Here is a 19,159-nt window from a genome sequence, read left to right as displayed (position 1 = left end):
CACGTCGTGTTTGCATGTGCGCGTACGTCCTGCACGTTCTCAAAGGGCGGTTTGTTCTGTTATGTTAGCGCGAGTTTAACTGCTCGTACGTATACCTAACATGGTGTACAGAAGCAAATGGGCTTGCTCGGCTGCATGCGCATTATAATACAGTGAGTGCAACTTTCGAGAGGGCTGTGTATTGGTGTCGTATACCCTTCGTTCACCAGAACAATATCAGTGTTGGTGCCGCTTTCTGGTTCAAGCACACCCTAATGTGTGCTTGGCATAGTCCCAAACATGAGGAGCATTAAATAGTGTGTGAAGGCACTGTTTTAGCGACTCGTTGGTAAACAAAAACGAGGCTCTAGGCCATGCACTTTCGCGTTGTTGTTAGGTGTATAACTGCGGCCCTGTAGTTCATCGGTTATCCGATGAGCTTTAGTTGTGCTTAGGATGTCCTTTTATTGTACGGTCGTGGTCCCGCTACAGCGAAGTATTTCTATTAAGTGAAGTCTGACACTTCTGTACTAAAACTGTCCCCTAAAAAACAGACAATGGAATGACACGGCAGTGATAAAACGGAGTTGCCGCGCGCAGATTGAACTTGGGGCGAAATTTATGCAGAACCACCCGTGCGCTTAGATTTATAGGTACGCTTTAAGGACCCAGGTGTTCAATATTAATCCCGACGGCGTGCCTTACATTTCTGTCGTATAATTTCACGCAAAACATCATCCTTTTCTTTACATTATCTGGAGCGTTTGTGTGGAGTTGTTAGAAATTGATGGAAGGCAGCAGACATTATTAGTTTGAAAAAAAAAAAAAAGACATTGCTTCCAGAAAATAACCGGACCTTTGTTGCATCACTGTTGTGCACGTAATCAATCGATGAAAGCTCTGTGCTAAACTCTTACCCTTTTATTCTGTTACTGGAGCAAGAACAAGTGCGTACGCGTTGAACGTCTCCGTGGAGCTAAAGCGCTGTCAGCTTTCCTGACTAAACTTATCAACTGTCCTACATTTCATGGAGAACTGAAAAATAATAAAAAAAAAATGCATAGGCGTATTCGCACGAACAGTGCTATTGAACTCATTGCACAGGAATATGAGCTGGCATACAAATGAACAACAAGTAAACAAGTAGTTCAGTCGTACTACAGCAGTGCGTAGTACACAGAACAAAAGCTAAACACGTTGTAGTGTGCACGTATCTCCCCGGAGTACGGCCACTAGCGTGGGTTCGAATTTAGCGAGCCACAGGGCCGCGTCTGCCGTCGCCTCGCGTGAACTAGCACGCCGCTGCACACGTACGTTCGAGCGCAAACAAGGCGCCAAGCGTAGCGCGGCAAGTACACAGTACTGCTCTCGAAATCCGCAACACTTTATTGCCTGCGGCAACACCACAAAACGCAGTACAACGCCTGCTCCCAAAGGCGGCGGGAGAAGCAAAACAGGCTTAACCACGCCACGGGCGAAAGTACAACCCAAAGGGTGCCGCGAGCACGTCTCCGAAGGCAAAAGGGCGCACGGTGACACGCCGCTGAAGGAAACGGTCCCTCGAGACTATGCTGCGTACTCTTACGATCTGTGACCACAGGGCCCGATCGCTCGAGCAAGGGCAAACTCCGCTCGCGTTGGCTTCGATAGGTACGGTTTCGGCGTAGTATGATCACGCGCGAATGCACCGCACCGCTCTTCAGCCTAGCGTTCGGAAAGGACAACATAAGGTAAGCGCTCGCCGCTGGCGCAAGGCACCGTTAGCGAAATCCGTCCGAGCGAGCCCAAAAAAGGAGCCGACGGACGGGAAAGAAAATGCGTGCTTACCCTACGAGGTCCGGAGAGAGTCTGACTCCCCTGCCGCGCAGAACGTCTCGCGAGACTCGAACGCGGCGCCACCGTCCCGATCCGGCGCCGGGGTGAGGAGGGTTAACGTCACCCCCGCTTGCCCAGCGCCGTAGGACGGCGGAGGAGGGGAGCGGTATGATCGGACATGAGGATGGCAGAAATAGGCGAAAAACCCGCGCAATGGCGACGGGCAAGCCTCAATCCCCACAACGTACAGAGAAAACAATCGAAAACGCCATATAGTGCGTAAGCGCAGACTGTCATCCAGGGCGAGCATTCCTTTCATCGGCAGATTGCGCTTCTCTTACTAGTAATAGTAACGTTGGCTCTTCTTCTTGCATCGATTCAACAATGAAGAGCGTATATATTACCAGTAAGCTGTAATCCACGCATTTTATTCGCCGACAATCGGCTCAAACCGCTCACAACGAAGCGCCGCTGTGTGCATTTGTATACCGCATCTGACGGCCTCTCCACACTAACGCGGCGACGGTGCTGCCACCTATAGGTCGATCTCGCGGCCAATAACGATGCGGATGCCAAAAGGTCTGCAGCACCCTTATGTTGCCAGATGACAATTGAGATTGTCATCTGGATTGTGAGATTGTGCCAAGGACCGGTATATGTGTCGAGGGGTGACTTTTTAGTAATATTTTTTGGAAAAAACCTCGACCTATATTCCACACTATATGGTAGCTATTAATTAAATTAATTTGGACATTAATTACTTTTCATTGAAAAGTGTGAGCAAGGATTTTTTTCATTTTTTTTGGACTACCATGATCATGGACTGGACTGGAAAAAGCTTTATTTATGCACATCTAAAAATTTAAAAAACAGTTGCTTACATTTAAAATAATTAATTTGGGGATGAAAAGGTTAACAAAAATTCTTGGTCGATTTTGATGAAGCTTGCCGAGTTTATGTATATTTATGTGCAGATTTCAAATATGCAATTCTTTTTCTAGTACGATATGTAGCTTTTAAAATATCAGAACATTCCATGTGCCTTTTTGGGAGCAAAATTTTTTTCAACTGATAGAGTTACAATCTAAATCGGCACATCACAATAATCTGGAATGAGAACTGTACGCAGGGAAACAAGAATGGATGTTCTAAGCCAATTACAACAAAACACGTAACCATAGGTCGGCAAATTCACTCATAAGTAGGCTCACTCACTCAGACTCAGATCAGGCCGTGAGTCTGAGTCCGGGTGAGTAATATTTTGGTGAGTTTGAGTCCAAGTGAGACCGGCTGAGAAACATTTTAGTGAGTCTCGAGTCCGAGTGAGTCTGGTTGAGAAAAATATTGGTGAGTCTAAGTCCGAGTGAGCTTTAAGCACATACAGTATAACCTCATTACAACAGACCTTCACAGTGAAGAAGATTTTGGTCTGTTGTAAAGGAAGTATGTAAAATCCAAGTACTGTTACAACAGACTTTTATGTAAACACAGAATGGGTCTGTTATATCCGGAGAGAATTACGAGTCACCAACATGGTCTTATTTTTACGGGGGACCAAAAAAAAAATGCGATTTTTGGAAAATCGCATTTTCAGTTTCTGTGGCCCATTTTCTGATTCCAAAATATCTTCACTGAAAACTACGTAGAAGTGCTATAAATTTTTTTTTTTGCGTCTGCTCACTTGGCAAAAATTGCAGAAATAGCACAAAAAAAAAAGCAAAAAAAAAAAAACCAGCGTTTTTCAAAATTATAACACTGCAACGGCGCAACCGGGCGCCACCATTCTGGGCTCGTCGTAAAGAGCATTTCTCCGTGTTCAAGTACTCCGTTTCAGCTAGCTCCTCCATTCAGTAACAAGCATACAAAAAGCACATGTTTGAAGTTCAATTCAAGGCCTCCGATTGGCTGCTTTTGCTGTGATGCTCGCTTCGGGATCGTCGTCTGCTGCTTGTACGTCGCGAGGTCGTGGCTGTCGAAAATTGCGCTACTTAGCAATCGATGGCCGACGATGTCACGGGGTCATGATGTCGACGAAGGTAGCACTCGGCATGTCGAAGATGAAACTCTTATTTGGCCAAACTTGTGGCCGGGAAAAGGAAAGTCAAACTACAGCAATACACATGTAGACTGATAGCGGCGAACAGAGCGCTGGCTGCCGAAAAACTGCTCATGGCTGGGACGCATCATTTTTTTTATACATCACGTATCGAACTTTCCAGTCTTATCACTGGTGGTCGCGCAAGCTCTGGAATAATCTAGGCTGTTCGCGGCCTGCGCGCAATCTTAACATGATCTACTACAATCGCGAAGCTTCTCGAACACTGCTGCGCGGTCAGCACCGAGCGTTGCTAACCGTCATTGCTGGTCAAAGCCAAATACATCAAAATAAAACAAAAAGCGGGCGTGGCATTACGAAGGCCGTGTCCTCCGTTAAGTTAAATGAGCAGTAGTTGTTTACTCGGGAAGCATGTAAATAATGTGTCCACTGTGTTTCAAGCCCGTTAAAGCAACATGCGGTGCATGAGAAGCCTCTGCATTTTATGCGTACATGCAATTGCTGAAGGGGTTCCAAAATCAACGGAGCGTTCTCACCTGTCCTTGACCTGTATGAGGTACGAGACAAGACAGTATGCAGCACAGCTCTCCACAAAGCAGCGCTGTGCACTCAAGAAGGCCTCACTGGTTGGTGGCCCAAACTGCTGCTCGAAGTATTGTAGCAGTGACAGCTGCGAGTGCTTCTTGACCTGATGCAGAGACATGGTGTCCAGGATGGGCTCCACAAGGCCACTGTCCGCTGACGTCACAAGGATGCGGTATGGTCGAAGCCACAGGCTCACATGCTCCTGTTGCCAGATGTTCTGCAGCACAAATCAAGCAACAAAGACCAGTTTGGAGATTTTAAAAAACCCACTAGAAAGCTTCTGCAAATTCCCAATGAGGGAAGCTTCGTCACAAATATGAGATGAAAGTGCAGCTGAACATCAACACAGTGAAGTCAATAAAATTGGCTTTTTGCATCATTATCGTGAAACATAGTTCAAATAAAACTGTAACCTTCCCAAACCCGTATATCTTAAAGGACCCCTGACAGCGAAATTTTTGTTGGTGACTTTTTGGCTGTAATTTGTAGCTTTGTGTCTGGTAATCTCTAAATTAAATCGTAAATGCTCTAGCGTATCGTACAACTAATTCTAGCGTAGTTAATTGTGACCATTTTAGCATCACTTCAAAACGCCCGCCTAAAAACCACAAGAAACTGGCGCCCCATGCGGGGGAGCGTCAAAGACCACGTGCACTCAAGCTGTGGTGACGTTGACAGCGCGGTTTTCAAATCGGGGCCCCGAGCGCGGTAGAGATTGAAAGTATGTGGGTGCCTCGGTATGGGTTAAACCTGTTAAGCGCGTGTCCCCTCACGAAAACTACCTCGAGAGCAGCCCGACAACAGAGCCAGAGGGGTGCGGAACAATAGGCCTCCCTGGGTGCCAGTCGTATTGTGCACGTGCGCCCCGCAAACCTTCTATGACGTCCACAATACTTGCTTTACACTTGGAACGTCACACGGGGCCTCTATCTACGTCATACCAGGATGTCGCAAGGTGCAGCCAACTCAAGTGAGCACTCACGCTTACTTTAAAACCAAATTAAGATATCTTAAAGGCAACGTTCGTCACTAATAATCGGTCAGATGTGCCCCCGTATACAGGAAAGTCAAACAACACAAAGATCTCGAGGTTTCAATTTTGGTGTCAGGGGTCCTTTAAGCAAATGGAATCCTGAGGTGCACTCTTCCGAATGCAAAAAGTGTGAAGGCATAGGGACCCTTGATCACAAGCTCTCGGCTTGCCAAGCACTAAATGGTCTAACAATATAATAATAATAAGTGTTGGGATTTCACGTCCTAAAACCACCATATAATTATGAGAGACGCCGTAGTGGAGGGCTCCGGAAATTTTGACCGCCTAGGGTTCTTTAATGTGCACCTAAGTCTAAGCACACGGGCCTCAGGCATTTTCAACTTCATCCAACATGCGGCTGCCACAGCCGGGATGCACTGAACGGTCTCAATGGGAATAAAAAGTCATGGGAATCCTCCCTCCACAGCCAGGATGAACAAGACCAAAGACAAGTCATCCGCCAAGCCCAGGCCACCGCCGGACGCCAACTGGTTCTGGCCGACATCTAGGAGGGGGGGGGGTGCAGACGGTGAAAGGGAGAGCTGCGTCTCCGCGCGATCACCCATACTCTCGAATGGGTGCAAAGAAAGCGCTTTCTCTCTCTCTCTTGCATGTTGATAAATGGTTTCTTCCTTTTCCACGTGAGAAACTGCACAAACAGTTCGGCAGTATGAAAAAAAAACTAATTTTACAACAATGCCAACTTTGTGGAACCCGAGAACCAGTGGCCACCATTTTGGTTTCATGCCTTGTCAACTAAATCCTCTTGAAAGTGTCCACAAAGCATGCTCGAAGCCAAAAGAAATGCAACAAAACTGTGGTTCAGGTGAAGCTACTGTGCCCATTCCACCATAGCCATGGGTTTAGAAGTCGTGCCCTCGGGCAAGCTGCGAGCTTACATACATCTTCAACTAAATCCTCTTGAAGGTGTCCACACAGCATGCACAAAGCCAAAAGAAACGCAACAAAACTGTGGTTCAGGTGAAGCTACTGCGCCCATTCCACATTAGCCATGGGTTTAGGAGTCGTGCCCTCGGGCAAGCTGCGAGCTTACATACATCTTCAACTAAATCCTCTTGAAGGTGTCCACACAGCATGCACAAAGCCAAAAGAAACGCAACAAAACTGTGGTTCAGGTGAAGCTACTGCACCCATTCCACCAAAGCCATGGGTTTCCAATAATGCCCTGCTTCATGCTATGCTTGGGGACGAGCAGATTTGGTTGCATTTGGCCGGAGTGACGTCGTCAGCACATTGGCGATCGCTGCCACCGATCTTTGCGGGTGGCACAGTTGGTGGTTCCATGGCCCCAAGCAAACAAAATTTGACGCTGGTCACAAAAAGGTGCACACGAAGTCATGTCTGGCTGGTGGGATTTAAATAACCTGGTCTGATGTTCCTTACCCTGCACTGACATTGCACAGTACACGAGCCTCCAGCTTTTCACCTCCATTGAAATGCAACCACCGTGGCCCCGATCGAACCCGAGTGTTTGAGGTCAGTAGCCGAGCACCGTAACCACTGAGCAACCGCAACGGCAGAGAACGACATGCACGACAGCTCAAAAACACTTGACACCACCCACACGACGACGTGTGGAATGACAACTGGAAAAACAAACGAAAAAAAAAAAACCTACCGCCATATTAATGATGACGACAAGGCTGACTGAAAAAGAAAAGTTGTGTCCCCTAGAACGTTTTGCCAGCCAAAGAAGTGCGGGCATGGCCTCTAAAACTTGAGGATTGTGCACTCATTCCCAATCTTGGAGGCAACACAACTGGCCACTGGAAGCCAAACTTGACCAAGCCAGCAGAAAATCCAACACGGCGGCTTTCAAAATCAAGCAACGTGGCTCAAAACGAGCAATTTAGACCGAAAAATTGAACTATAGGGCATAAGTTCATCCGAAAAATTGGTTGCGAAAGTGTATCCGTGCTATGGAAACCTTGACAGTACATTTATGAAGTCCGAATTTTTGGAGTCCCGAAAAATCCGTTGGCTACTCTACTATCGCGTTCAGTATGAGCTAAATCATGCAAGCGCATGGCCGAGCGCTCTGCAAGGTTGTACAGCGGGGCCGATCACAGTGTACTTTCGAGTTATTGGGAGAGAGTTTGGCTGCTCGTGCACCAAAACAATAATTTCTGTCAAAAGAACTCGCGTATGCCTTTCTGGGACACACATGAACGGACAAATAAGGGACGCCGCAGCTGGCTGCCGCGAAAGCGCGTGTCAAAGCTTCGCATGAGGCCAACTGAAAACTAAGTGAAGTCCGCTCTACCATAGCGACAAGCGAAGATAGACACGAAAGCTGAAAGGCTTCGTGCCAGGAGCGTAGGCAGAAGTTTTTGTCTTGGGGGGGGGGGGGGGGGGTCGGCACCTCCTTGATTTGAAGTGGGGGCCGGGCAGGCAGATGTGGTCAAGTGTCATTTCGGGCACTGTATGCCATAGCAAAAAAAAAGAGGCAAGGAGGGGGGGGGGGGATGTGCGCCCCTCCTGGCTACACCACTGCTTCGTGTCTTTTTCTACGACTTTATAGCCTTCAATCTACCGCTGCGTTAGCAGCGTACCTTCGGAGCTTGTAGTCGTATCAATGATCGCGTTGATAGCGACCGTGGTTTCGTGCGCGGCGGTTGCGGCAAACGGTAGTTCCGTTTTCAATCCGCCTGTGGCTGCGCACGTGCCTTCAAAACTACGTTCTGCGTCGCCTGTATTGCTATCTATAATCGCATCTGCTGCTGTTTTGTCCGCGGCGTTTGCGGGAAGCAGCGCCACTTGGACTGGGTGGGCGTTGGACGCACGTGCACTTTCAGAGTCCCGTCAGTTTCGTCGTCGCCATAATGATAGTGTCAAGAGCGACTGCGGTTTCGCACACAGCGGTTATGGCAAACGATAACCACAGTTCTGACAGCTTCGGAAGTACGCGCGCGGCCAGTGCGCACACTAACAGCATTCTGCTCTCGGCCGTCGCTCGACGGATTCGGTACCAAAGTTCGTATCACCCGCCGCGACGCGGAAAAGTGTTCGGAACATCCAAATTTCGGCCCATTCGACACAGTGGAGTTCGGCTGGGAAATTTCACGAATTCGTATCAGCCAGTTACGTTTACATCAACGCCTCCTAAATTGGTTTACTTGGGTTCGCAAAGAGCCTGGATTGGATTGGGTTGCAATTTTTGTCATGTCCAAATACGTCTGATATGCATGTCTTTGGAGTTTTCAGTACACCTGCTGAATTCCGATGCGTCTTCGTGGCCTCAATGTGCCTCTTGTGTAGCATGTCGCTTTATCGCTGCAAAACCATGCTGTTATTCCTGCTGTGTAGCTACCCCTAACCGTGGTCAGCTTAACCACGGTTAAGGTTGTCCGTGTGACAGGGGTATAACACTCGTTTGAGTAGCGGAACTTAAAAAAGGGTGCAAAAATAAGACAGGCGTGGACGTCGCTGTACTAACAACTGAAATTTTACTTCTATGTTGCTGCAGCGGTGCGGTCACACCAGCTCACGGCGAGCCACTCCTTCCGAGGTGCATTTTTGGGGGGTCACGCCAATTTGCAGCAGTCTGGAGAGGGTTATGTCGGTTATGGTTATGTCCCCAGAAAGCGCCGGGCAGCGTGCCGAGAAAAATGATGCACGAACACATTCCTCTCGCGGCACGAAAATTTTGCCGCGCGGCAGCTTTGGAGTGTCGCGTTTTGCCGCCGCCGGCGCGCTGCGCACGTTTTTCCGCTAGTGTGCTTATAGTTTGGCGCAGTTTTGGCGCAAAACAGCGGAAATGTAGCAGGATGTAGCAGCTTTCACGTCTTGGCGCAGTTTGGCGCAGCTATCACATCACTGTGCACCATGCAGGTCGTCGCAGTGAAGCTCCCGCTTTGACTGCTGAAATGCGACGAGACATTCCTGGCTAGAATTCTATCAAAAAAATAGATCACGAAAATGTATCCATGCTATGGAAAGCTGGACTCAAATGGACAAGCTGCAAGAAGCACTGTGGATACTACACGGTGTTCAACCAACCTCCCAACATGCGTGCCTATCTCTTTACTGTCACTATTACTCATTAATTTTCATAATTCTATTACAGTCAACGTCCAATTTTTTGGACTCCCTAGAGACCGTGAAATCGTCAAAAAAAATCGGGCAGTCCAAAAAAACGAATTCATGCTTTTTTATTCCGCTCAAGCGGTCAAATCACCACAGCCACGTCCAAAATAGCTTTAATGCCTCCCAGTACACTTATCAGGTATATTGGTGCGCACCTGGGCTCTGGCAAATACATTCAGTACCGTATTTACTCGATTCTACCGCGCCCTCAATTGTAACGCGCACCCGTTTTCCGCGACCAAAAAAAAAAAAGTAATACGTCGATTGTAACGCGCACCCATTTTTCGTGAGAGAAAAGAACAAAAAAAGTCCATAGGAGTCAAACTTCGCACATTCAGAAGAACAAGTATTTGGGTTTCAAAGAATTGAAGTTTCAAAAAAGTAAAACACAAAGTCAAAAAGCGGGCCTTGCCGCTAAAACTGTCACCACTACGGCGGCGATACGAGTCGCGTAATGGATCAGTCCTCGTCGCTGTCGGACAACTCCTTGTCGCTGTCAACACTCTTCGATTTCGAGAAACTGGCCCTGCTTTGGTCCACTGAAACCTTTTCGTGAAGCTTTGCTGTAAAAAATCTGCTTCTGTATGCGCCAGTCTCGCACGCACGTTTCGGGAACTCCGAACTATATCCGAACGACCGCGATGCGGCCCGATTTCCGTCCGTCTCTCTGCACATGTAATAACTATTCTTTTAAATGCGGCATTGTGGTACACTCGTCGAGTATTTGGAGTCGGCACTTCCATGCCGTCGATGCGAACGCAGAACGGGATGACAATTTCCTCAGCACACGTACGAACTGAAAAAATGGCAGAAATGGCCAAGGCGCGTAGGAGGCGGCCATTTTGAAATGTCGATGGCAATACGATAACCGAGTTTCTTTTTTTTTTCGGTACTCGATTCTAACGCGCATGCGATTTTTGGACTCGTTTTTCCGGAAAAAAGGTGCGCGTTAGATTCGAGTAAATACGGTACCTGCTGCGAACCCCGCTTAACTACTTGCCAACCGCCACTTGCAAATTTGCGTCTCGTGATGAGTGCCGCTGATACCAGCAAAGCGCGGAATAGATTACGGCTCTCTCGCATGGAGCGTTCGGAAACGATGACGCGGAACACAAAGACTGGCGGAAGAGCGGACAACTCTTCCAGCTTTCCCCGATGCGTATGCGCATGTAAACGATGCGCACACACATCGCCAAATCTCCGCCGATACGCAGCATTTGCTGCCTTATAATTGTTGCTGTACCGTACACAGGCATTTGTCATGAAAGCGTTCGTGATGCCCCCTTTGTTCGTGACTGCACATGGCTGCGGCAATGGCGAGCGGGTTTCGTTCGTGAAGGCAACGAGTCTGTGCGGCGCACTTACCAGTCTCGCACAAAAAGACAGCACGAATGGCGGTGTGGCGCATTTGGGTTCTCGGCTATTAAATGCGTGCAGTACGCATGCAACTGCACAAGGCCACACGCACTACTGAGCAGTTAACTGAAGATGCTTATCGTAAGGGTTGTCAAGGAGGAAGCGCGCACAACACGTCTCGCCAAACACACGCTTTATTCCCCACTGTCACATCCCCTTCTCCCCACGACCCATGTTCACGGTGATGATGATGATGGCACCAACTGTGGCGCCATCTCACAGCCTTACGGTGGCCGCCTCTGCCACACAGTCCTTACAGGGTAGTCAGCAATTAAGCTGTAATGGCGCGTTTGCCACCTGCCGCCATCCCGCCTCCGTGAATTTCCGCTGCTTATCCCTAAAGACATCGCTGCACGGCGCCGTGATAGCGGCCCCTTTGAATTTCTGGTTTGCATCACCCCATAGCCCTTTGGCATTGCGGCAAAGCTGACTTTCGGACTCTGCTGCTGTCGCAAACAGATCTACTCGCGAAAGCGCTGGTTTGAACCTACGAGATGAGACGCGGCAGAGATGGGGGCTTCAATTATATGCCTTTTGGACCCGCAATTTGGGCAGAAAGTCCGAAAAATCAGACGCCGAAGAGTTTCAGCTCTTAAGGCACCCTCTAACACTTTTCCAGACCTCATTGTCTTACATTTTTTGCTTTTCGGTTGCGTAGACTGAAGGCTGAAGAGATTATTGCAGCAAGAACGGCAGCAATAGGGGCACGCAGTCTGAAGTTATTCAGCCTAGAACACTGAAAATACAATAAAGTGGAGGCCTACCCTCAACTCGATTTTTGCGGGGTCATCTGATTACATTTCACTCACCCTGTGACGTCTAATGGCGCCCCAATGAAATGAACTGAAAGATCCTACATATGGGAAGCTTGCATACAATGTTGCCCGTTCTTTCCAACGTAGTGATGACACCGTTGCGATAGTAACAAACAATGTGGTGCATTAAGAGTGAACTGCACGTGCGAAACGAGGCAGATCGCAAACGCCTCTATCATGTTTTGTAGTTTTAGTGATCTTTCTTGTTGCGACAACGTCTATATCAACACTCTTACATTTTTTCCCCTTCAGTTTCTTCAAACAACGGCGCCTGGAGCGTCCCCAGCGCGTTTCCTCCGGTGCCGTGGCATTCGGTGCATTCTTTGCCGGGCGCTGCAGTTTTAAAGCTGAAAAAGTCTTAAGATCGTTCGTCTAGTTGGTGTTCAGTGAAAAAAGCATGCTAAAGAAAAACTAAACCCAATAATAACCCATTTTGTGATGCAATGCCGTTATTACTTCTAACGTTACATTTATCCAATCATAGGCCAGTTCTGCGGGATTCAGTTCTGCGGGATTCCGCATAACTGATTTGCAATCATAGGCCAGCGCTCATCTTCGTCATTTCCACCCACAATAGTTCTGGTGAGCGCCACTACGCGTTGATGCGGTCGGCAGCGATGTAGGCTCTTCAAAAAAAGTGTTGGAGGGCCCCTTTATACATTGACGTCTATGGCGCTGGTGACGGTGCCTCGAAAGCGTTCGAATTTTCGAGCATGTCGGGAAAATCGGGTGTCCGAAAAAACCCTAATTTCAGAATGGTTCAACAAAAAACACGATTTCTCCCTGACAACCAGCTAGAAAAAAGCACCCGATTTTTACCCCCTAAACTTAACTCTTTCGTTACCGGGAGAAAATGGTTATTTTTCATATGTCTCGGAAAGAAAGTTTTTGCCAGGTTGAAAAGTACTCCAGCATGCATTGCAGCATACCAAATTATGCATAATGAAATGGTCTTTCTAAAAAGAGATAAGTTGTAAAGCAACAAAAATATTGTGGAATGTATAAAAATTGGAAAGTGTCTAACTTTTTGTTGCCAGCTGATAAACAGAGCAATAAAAAACACTATATACAGGGTTCGTACAGGTTTCAAAGGAGAAAATTCAAGGATATTCAAGGACTTTCAAGGCCCTATAGGAGGATTTTCAAGGCCCTCTTCGAGAGGTAATTTTTTTTCCCATGTCGAAGATCTTGAAACAGTGCTCTCAAAAGGTCTGACATTTATTGCACAAAGAAAAATACATGTCACAATACAAATCTGCTTGTATTGCACACAATAAAAAATAAAGATATGTTTACCAAATATCACAACATAAATTGCTTCAAATGCACAAAAATCTTCAGGAAGCAGCTCCTTATAGCTGCCCACTTATACATATCACAATGCAATTCTGCTTGTATTGCACGCAATAGAAATAAATAAAGATAGCTTCATCAAATATCACAATGCAAATTGCTTCAAATGCACAAAGCACCTAGCGGCTGCCCACTTCAGGCGAGCTCCAGAAGCTTTTGCTGAATTTGGACGTTGAGCGAGTGTAGCTCACCAGTCTTCTCCTTTGCCGTCTTCCTCAAGCTATTTGACTTGACAATGTGTGCCACATCGTTTGCTGCCTCTGCTTTTTCCGCATAGGCATCTGCAGAAGCCATGAGGTCATCAATTGTCAATTCTAGCCTTTTTTTCTTTCTTTTCATTCCATCGAGCTCTTCCTCTATGCATTGTTTTTTCCTCTGCTTTGAAGCTTCAAGGTTTTGCTTCTTCTCGGCTTCTAAGTATGCTCCATACTTGTGTCTAGCAGCTGACACTGCCATTCTCAGTTCCCTGGTGATTGGAACCTGCAGAACACCACCTGCCTTCTCAACCGCATCACACACAACCCGCTGTGAAACATAGGAAAGGTCCTTGAGATTCTCCACGCACACCTGTCGGTTCACACTGAATCCACGTTCAACTGTGGCCTGGCCGTGACTGAGGACAAGCAAAAGTTTTACGATGGTCCATAACTCAGAGTAGCTTGAACTAAATTTCAAGAGGTCAGGGTAGAACTCATCAAGCCTATCAACACTCTTGTCATATTGTCTAAGCTTATGTTTCTGCTCGTGCAGAAGCTCCGTGTACTCGGCCAGCACAGTGTCTCGAAAGTGTTCAGCTATTCTACCCGCAGCGATGATGGTATCCAACACTTTTCTAAAACCTGTAAGGCATTCGTCGGGCTTTGAACACATCTGTCGCGGGTCCAGTGAAGAAAGGCCCCTAACAAATACAAACTTCAAGGGGCTTCGCTCTAGGACTTTTTTTGTGGCACTGATCAAAAACTGTTTACATTCCATCCGGAACTGAAACACATCCCTTGAGCTTACCCGAGAATTCTTGATAATTTGCTCGGCTTTGTAGCCTATATCCACCTTTTCAAGTGGAATATGATTCTCAACATTATCAACATCGACCTTCAGCAGGCCAACGATTCCTTTGGCAGAGAGGATTGAACATTTCAAAAACTTCATCAGCAGCTTCCTGAGAACAGTTTCTAAATCCTTTGCAAGAAAAAAAGCCATTGGCTTGTCTGTTTGGTACTCTACCAGAAAAGGCTTGAGTGCCATTGCCACACACAACGCAAAATTCAACTTTGCTGGCAGCAAAGCATCACAGCTGAACTCAAACAAGTTGTTGAATGAGGCACACTTCGGCAGATTAACTTCTTTTTTTCTAGCAGCCTCAATGTACTTTTTGATGTCAGACCACACCACCAATGCTCTCTCAATGACAGGGACATTCTCCAACCACCTGTGGGCAACAAACTTGAGAGGAAAAGTGCACTGGCCTGTAACTGACGAAAAGTCTTCTCTCCGTGCTGGGGCATCTTCAAAAAGTGTGCTTAGACTAGACAGCAGGCAATCAAGTCCCCATTTAGTAGCTGAAACTCCTGCTCTATACGCGTTGTGCACTGTGTGAAGTCCACAAGTGTCTAAGTCCACACACTGAACTTGGTAATGTTCTTGCAAGTGCTCTTGGAGGCCCTTAAAGAACTTCAGATTGACATCGGGACCGTCCATGGATATCTGAAGAATCTTTGCCAGGGGCAATGGCTCAAGCGAGCTTAGCAACTTTTCCTGAATGTCATTCGCTGTAGAATGTCCCAGAAAAACGGAGGTATAATATCTTGTCGTCACCTTCTGGGCGGAGTCCCAACACCTCACGTGCACATCCATTTGCTTACTGTGCAGACAGTCATTTGCCGACTCATCGAAAAGTACGACGAAGAATTCACACTGTTCTATCTCTCGCTGCAAGGCCGAAAGAAAGAAAGGCCTGAGTCCATGACATGTCACATATGCGCATTTCTTTTCACCACAAGAAAACGCCTTCGCCACTTCACTGTCCGGAAACATGCGTCGAAATACCTCCTCTGCTTGGGATGACGACCGGTACGAGAAATGGGATGTGACGACTTTCAAAGTCCAAAGAATTTCTGCGTCAGTGACAAGCTCGTGCATTTTAGAAGCATCATTTAAGCTTGGCGACTGCAACGGAGACGCTGTAGTGGACTGCTCTGTCGGAACAGGCGTCAGGTAGCTTTTCAACGCACTCCCTTGCCCCATCTTGATTGCGCCAATATGCTTGGCACTTTTCATGTGACTTTTTAAAGCGGATTCACCCATGGCAGTCACATCAAAAGTTTTGCCGCAAAGCTTGCACTTAGCCCGATGCGGATTCGTCGTGTCAGGTGCAATCCAGTGCTTGTAGTCGTCATGGTGGAGCCACGTAGTCTGAAATTTGCTTTTTCCAGGCATTGTTTAACATATCAACACATCACTTGCACCCCTTGTACTAACACGTAGAAGGCACGCTCATTCCAAAAAGCGCTGGTAGCACAAGGACACGACTAGGTTAAAGCCCGCGCACAAACGTGGACGCCGCGTTGGACTAGTTGGACGGAGACAATGCACATGCGATAGCGATGGGGCGACTGCGCTCGCAGCCGTTACTACTTCCGCTAGCGCCGGTAGTGACGTTTTAAGCCACTGACACGAAGTCTACATTGAACGCTGCCTCCGAAACTCGCACCAAGTCCAATGTTGCCAGCGGCCAAACGAGATTCGGCTAAATAGGTATAAAAATTGGTACGGTTTCCTGCCGCATTTTAGAACTCAAACAAAAGACAAAAGTTGAGCAACGAAAACCATTTTCATGATGACAAATACAATTCAAATTTAGCATTCAACAAATTCAAGGTTTTTCAAGGACTGGTCCGAAATTCAAGGTTTTTAAGGGCCTTGAAAACACACTTTCGATTTTCAAGGGTATTCAAGGGTTTCAAGGACCTGTGCGCACCCTGTATATATGCAAAAGTACTCAGAAAAAGAAAATCAGAATATACATGTTGAAGATAAATGACCCAGGAATACTATAAAAAATAATGAATGTTGAACAGAATGTTTCTATTAAAATAGAAAAAAAAAACACCAGGCCTGCGCGGAAAGCGCAGCACATTCACAGCGAAAGCTGGAAGAGCGGCATTTCTAGAGCCCGTTATAAACTCTCTTGTGGCTACTAATACAACTACACTAGCAACGTACCCACTACGCCACAAATCATAATTTTTGTGAAGTTGGGAAGCACCCACCACGACATTACTCGTGATTCTGCGGAGAAGCGAGGTACCATCTGTAAGGCAATATGTGCAGTTTCTTGATGCGACTGCTGATGACGATGAAGAATTATGACTGAGCCTTTTGTAATGGGTTGGAAACTTTAAATGACCCAATAGTTACGTAATTTGCATTGTGTGACGTCCGGTCGTTATTTCACTCTCCCAGCACGCTTTATAACATACGCTAACGTGAGAAAGAGATAGAGAGAGGGGAATTAACTTTATTGAGACCCTGAGGAAATGGATCATGGAAGCCTTATGGGCTTCCTTGGCAACCAACAGAGGTGCACTTGCGAGGAACCCACTACGCTATAAATCATAATTTTTGTGAACTAAGGAAGCAGCCACTACGCAATTTTTCGTCCTGCGCAGAACCGTGGTACCTACTAAACACCTGTACGGTATTATGTGCATTTTGTTGATGCTGTGGCTAATGACAATGAAGAATTATGGCAGAGCCCTTTGTAATGGGTTGGAAGCATTCAACAACTCACTTGTTGTGCGACACTTGGTTGTTATTTTACTCTTCTACCACGCTACATTACATACCTATGTTAATGTGGTTCCTTCCCGACATGAAGCCTGCATAGGGTCTTTTTGCAAAGCAATTTCAAGCACCGGCATGGCTCCGAGGTAGGATGCAGAGGGCCCAGGTTCAAACCTCGTTCCATCCTGGAATTTTTTTCTTATTTCGTTTTTTTCTTATTTCGAGCGATAGTGGTTACGGACACCGGTGGCGGCGGACAACTACGGCGCCAAAACAACCCTTGTTGTGATATCATACCAGCTTTCGCTGTAAAATCTGAAGTACTGCTTCACTGCTCGTGCAATGTGGTGAAGCATGTTCTGGTTTTTCGTGAGACACAGGTGCACTCGAGCACTTTTTGCACAAAATTTTTGTTTTTGCTGGTGTTCCAATATAAATGGATGCCAGCGATGTGAACGACACCTATATAAATCAGATCTGCAATAAACTTCACCAGTTCGTCTGGCGTCACCTCTTTCCGTGAGCCAGCTCTCTCCGCATAGGTTGGCATTAAAAAAATGCATCCAAGCATACTTATTCGTATTTTTGCAGATAGTATTGAAAAGAAAAAGAAGAACGAAATCACGCGCAGTCCTAAAATGTCTCGCGCCGCTCTGTAGTGCGGGGCCTAGATCTGCTCTGGCGGCCTTCTTGTCATTAGGAGAAGCTTTCCAGCCGGCGCCAGCACATCGTGCCCCAGCGACGTGTGGTCCTCGCATGTAACCAAAGTAGGTCTAAGATTGTGCACAAAGGTCAGCAGCTAAGCACGCGCCACGGCGGAGGAGACCACTTGAGGCCGTAAATGAAACCAACTGTTGAACGCTTGCAGATGTTCCAGGCTGACGCAAAACATCATCGCCATCAGAGCTTGAAGCTGAGGTGCTGTCATCTTCAGACACAAAGCTCATCGTGACTAAACTCGCGAAACTATCTTGCAGTTGCAAGATATTTTTGCGAGGCGCACGTTTCTCACGGCGCTGGTGGGCACCCATGCGCGTGTGACGCCGACGCCATAGGAACGACTAGCGACACGGGACGCGGCCCTGTGTCTGATATAACAATAGAAACGAAACTGAAACTGCTGGAAACTGGCTCAAAAGGCCACATCCACATGTTATACATGTGGCGGACCTTTGGAAATAATTTCTGGTAGAATAAATCTTCGACTCCAAATAACGGCTCTCTAGCAAATAGCTCGCATAAATTTCAGGCAATTATTACCGCTCGACACTGTGAGATTGTGAAGATGACACCATAATTTGATATTTGACTTGCAAAAGTTCTTTTGATAACAGAACTTTGATGTTACTGAAGCATAACCCGGAGCAGCACACATTTCTCTCAAGTTCATCAGACCCCAAGCACATTTTCCCAACAACACACGCACATTGGTTCGCGCAAAGGTCTGTCAAAAATCATTATGTTGCCAAAACAGGCAAATCCAAACCAGCGCCTCCTGTATTTTTCAGTGCCTGGGCGAACGTTCGCCTCAGGCCGTCGAGCGCGCGCTCCGCCGTCGCTCGCGGCTGCCGTGTGGCGGCGCTGTGCAAGTAGACTACGGGAAGCTGGCGCTGAACGGCCGCGTGTATTACGAAGCTCCCGAATACGTATTTACATTCGAATTTAATTGAATTCGCACTTCTCACAGGCTTTCCCAGGTACATATGCCGCATGCAGTCTGTGTGGCCGTGATGCCAGTGCGAAAATTGTATTCGAATTTAATTGTATTCGTGTTTTATTTTTTACTTCAGGATTTTGCAACCACGTGCTCCGCATTACCCAAGGTAACAGCTGGACGAAGCAGGGCAAGTATCACTAAACGTGACCGTGCTGTGACTGAACAGTTAACATGCACCAGTAGCAACGCTGCCTCGCGACCGCCACCATGAGCAACGCTGACATTAGGTCCCGAAGCTAAAGCCGGAGCCAATGGACACTACAAGTGCTGCCGGTGAAACAATGGACACTTACTCTGTACATTGTCACAGCTCAAGTTAAAAGTCAACACTACGACTTTAGACTTGAACACCGTCTGTTCACAAACATCGGGCAGTGTTGCAAGAGACGCGTGGGTGAAGGAGCTGTTTCTGTTTGTTTTTCGTACTATCACGATAAAATTGCTTTAAGATCTGAAACTATGGAATCACTCGACATACTTCCTCATTTTTTCGCACCAGC

The 19,159-nt window shown here is 47.1% G+C and overlaps 1 protein-coding gene across 3 annotated transcripts in view; it reads right to left on the bottom strand.

Moving 5' to 3' along the window:
* LOC119397003 (phosphatidylinositol 4-kinase beta) overlaps positions 1-19,159 on the bottom strand; it is a 152,398-nt gene that overhangs the window by 16,338 nt on the left and 116,901 nt on the right. For all 3 annotated transcript variants that reach the window (XM_037664415.2, XM_037664417.2, XM_037664416.2), the window contains one exon: positions 4,387-4,652. In XM_037664415.2, the coding sequence (XP_037520343.1) occupies positions 4,387-4,652 (266 nt within the window). The remainder of the gene's footprint in view (positions 1-4,386; positions 4,653-19,159) is intronic.

The sequence above is a fragment of the Rhipicephalus sanguineus genome, chromosome 6 (assembly GCF_013339695.2).
Source record: "Rhipicephalus sanguineus isolate Rsan-2018 chromosome 6, BIME_Rsan_1.4, whole genome shotgun sequence".
Lineage (NCBI taxonomy): Eukaryota > Metazoa > Arthropoda > Arachnida > Ixodida > Ixodidae > Rhipicephalus > Rhipicephalus sanguineus.
The sequence above is the reverse complement of the archived record's forward strand: the minus strand, read 5'-3'. Positions and strand labels throughout refer to the sequence as shown.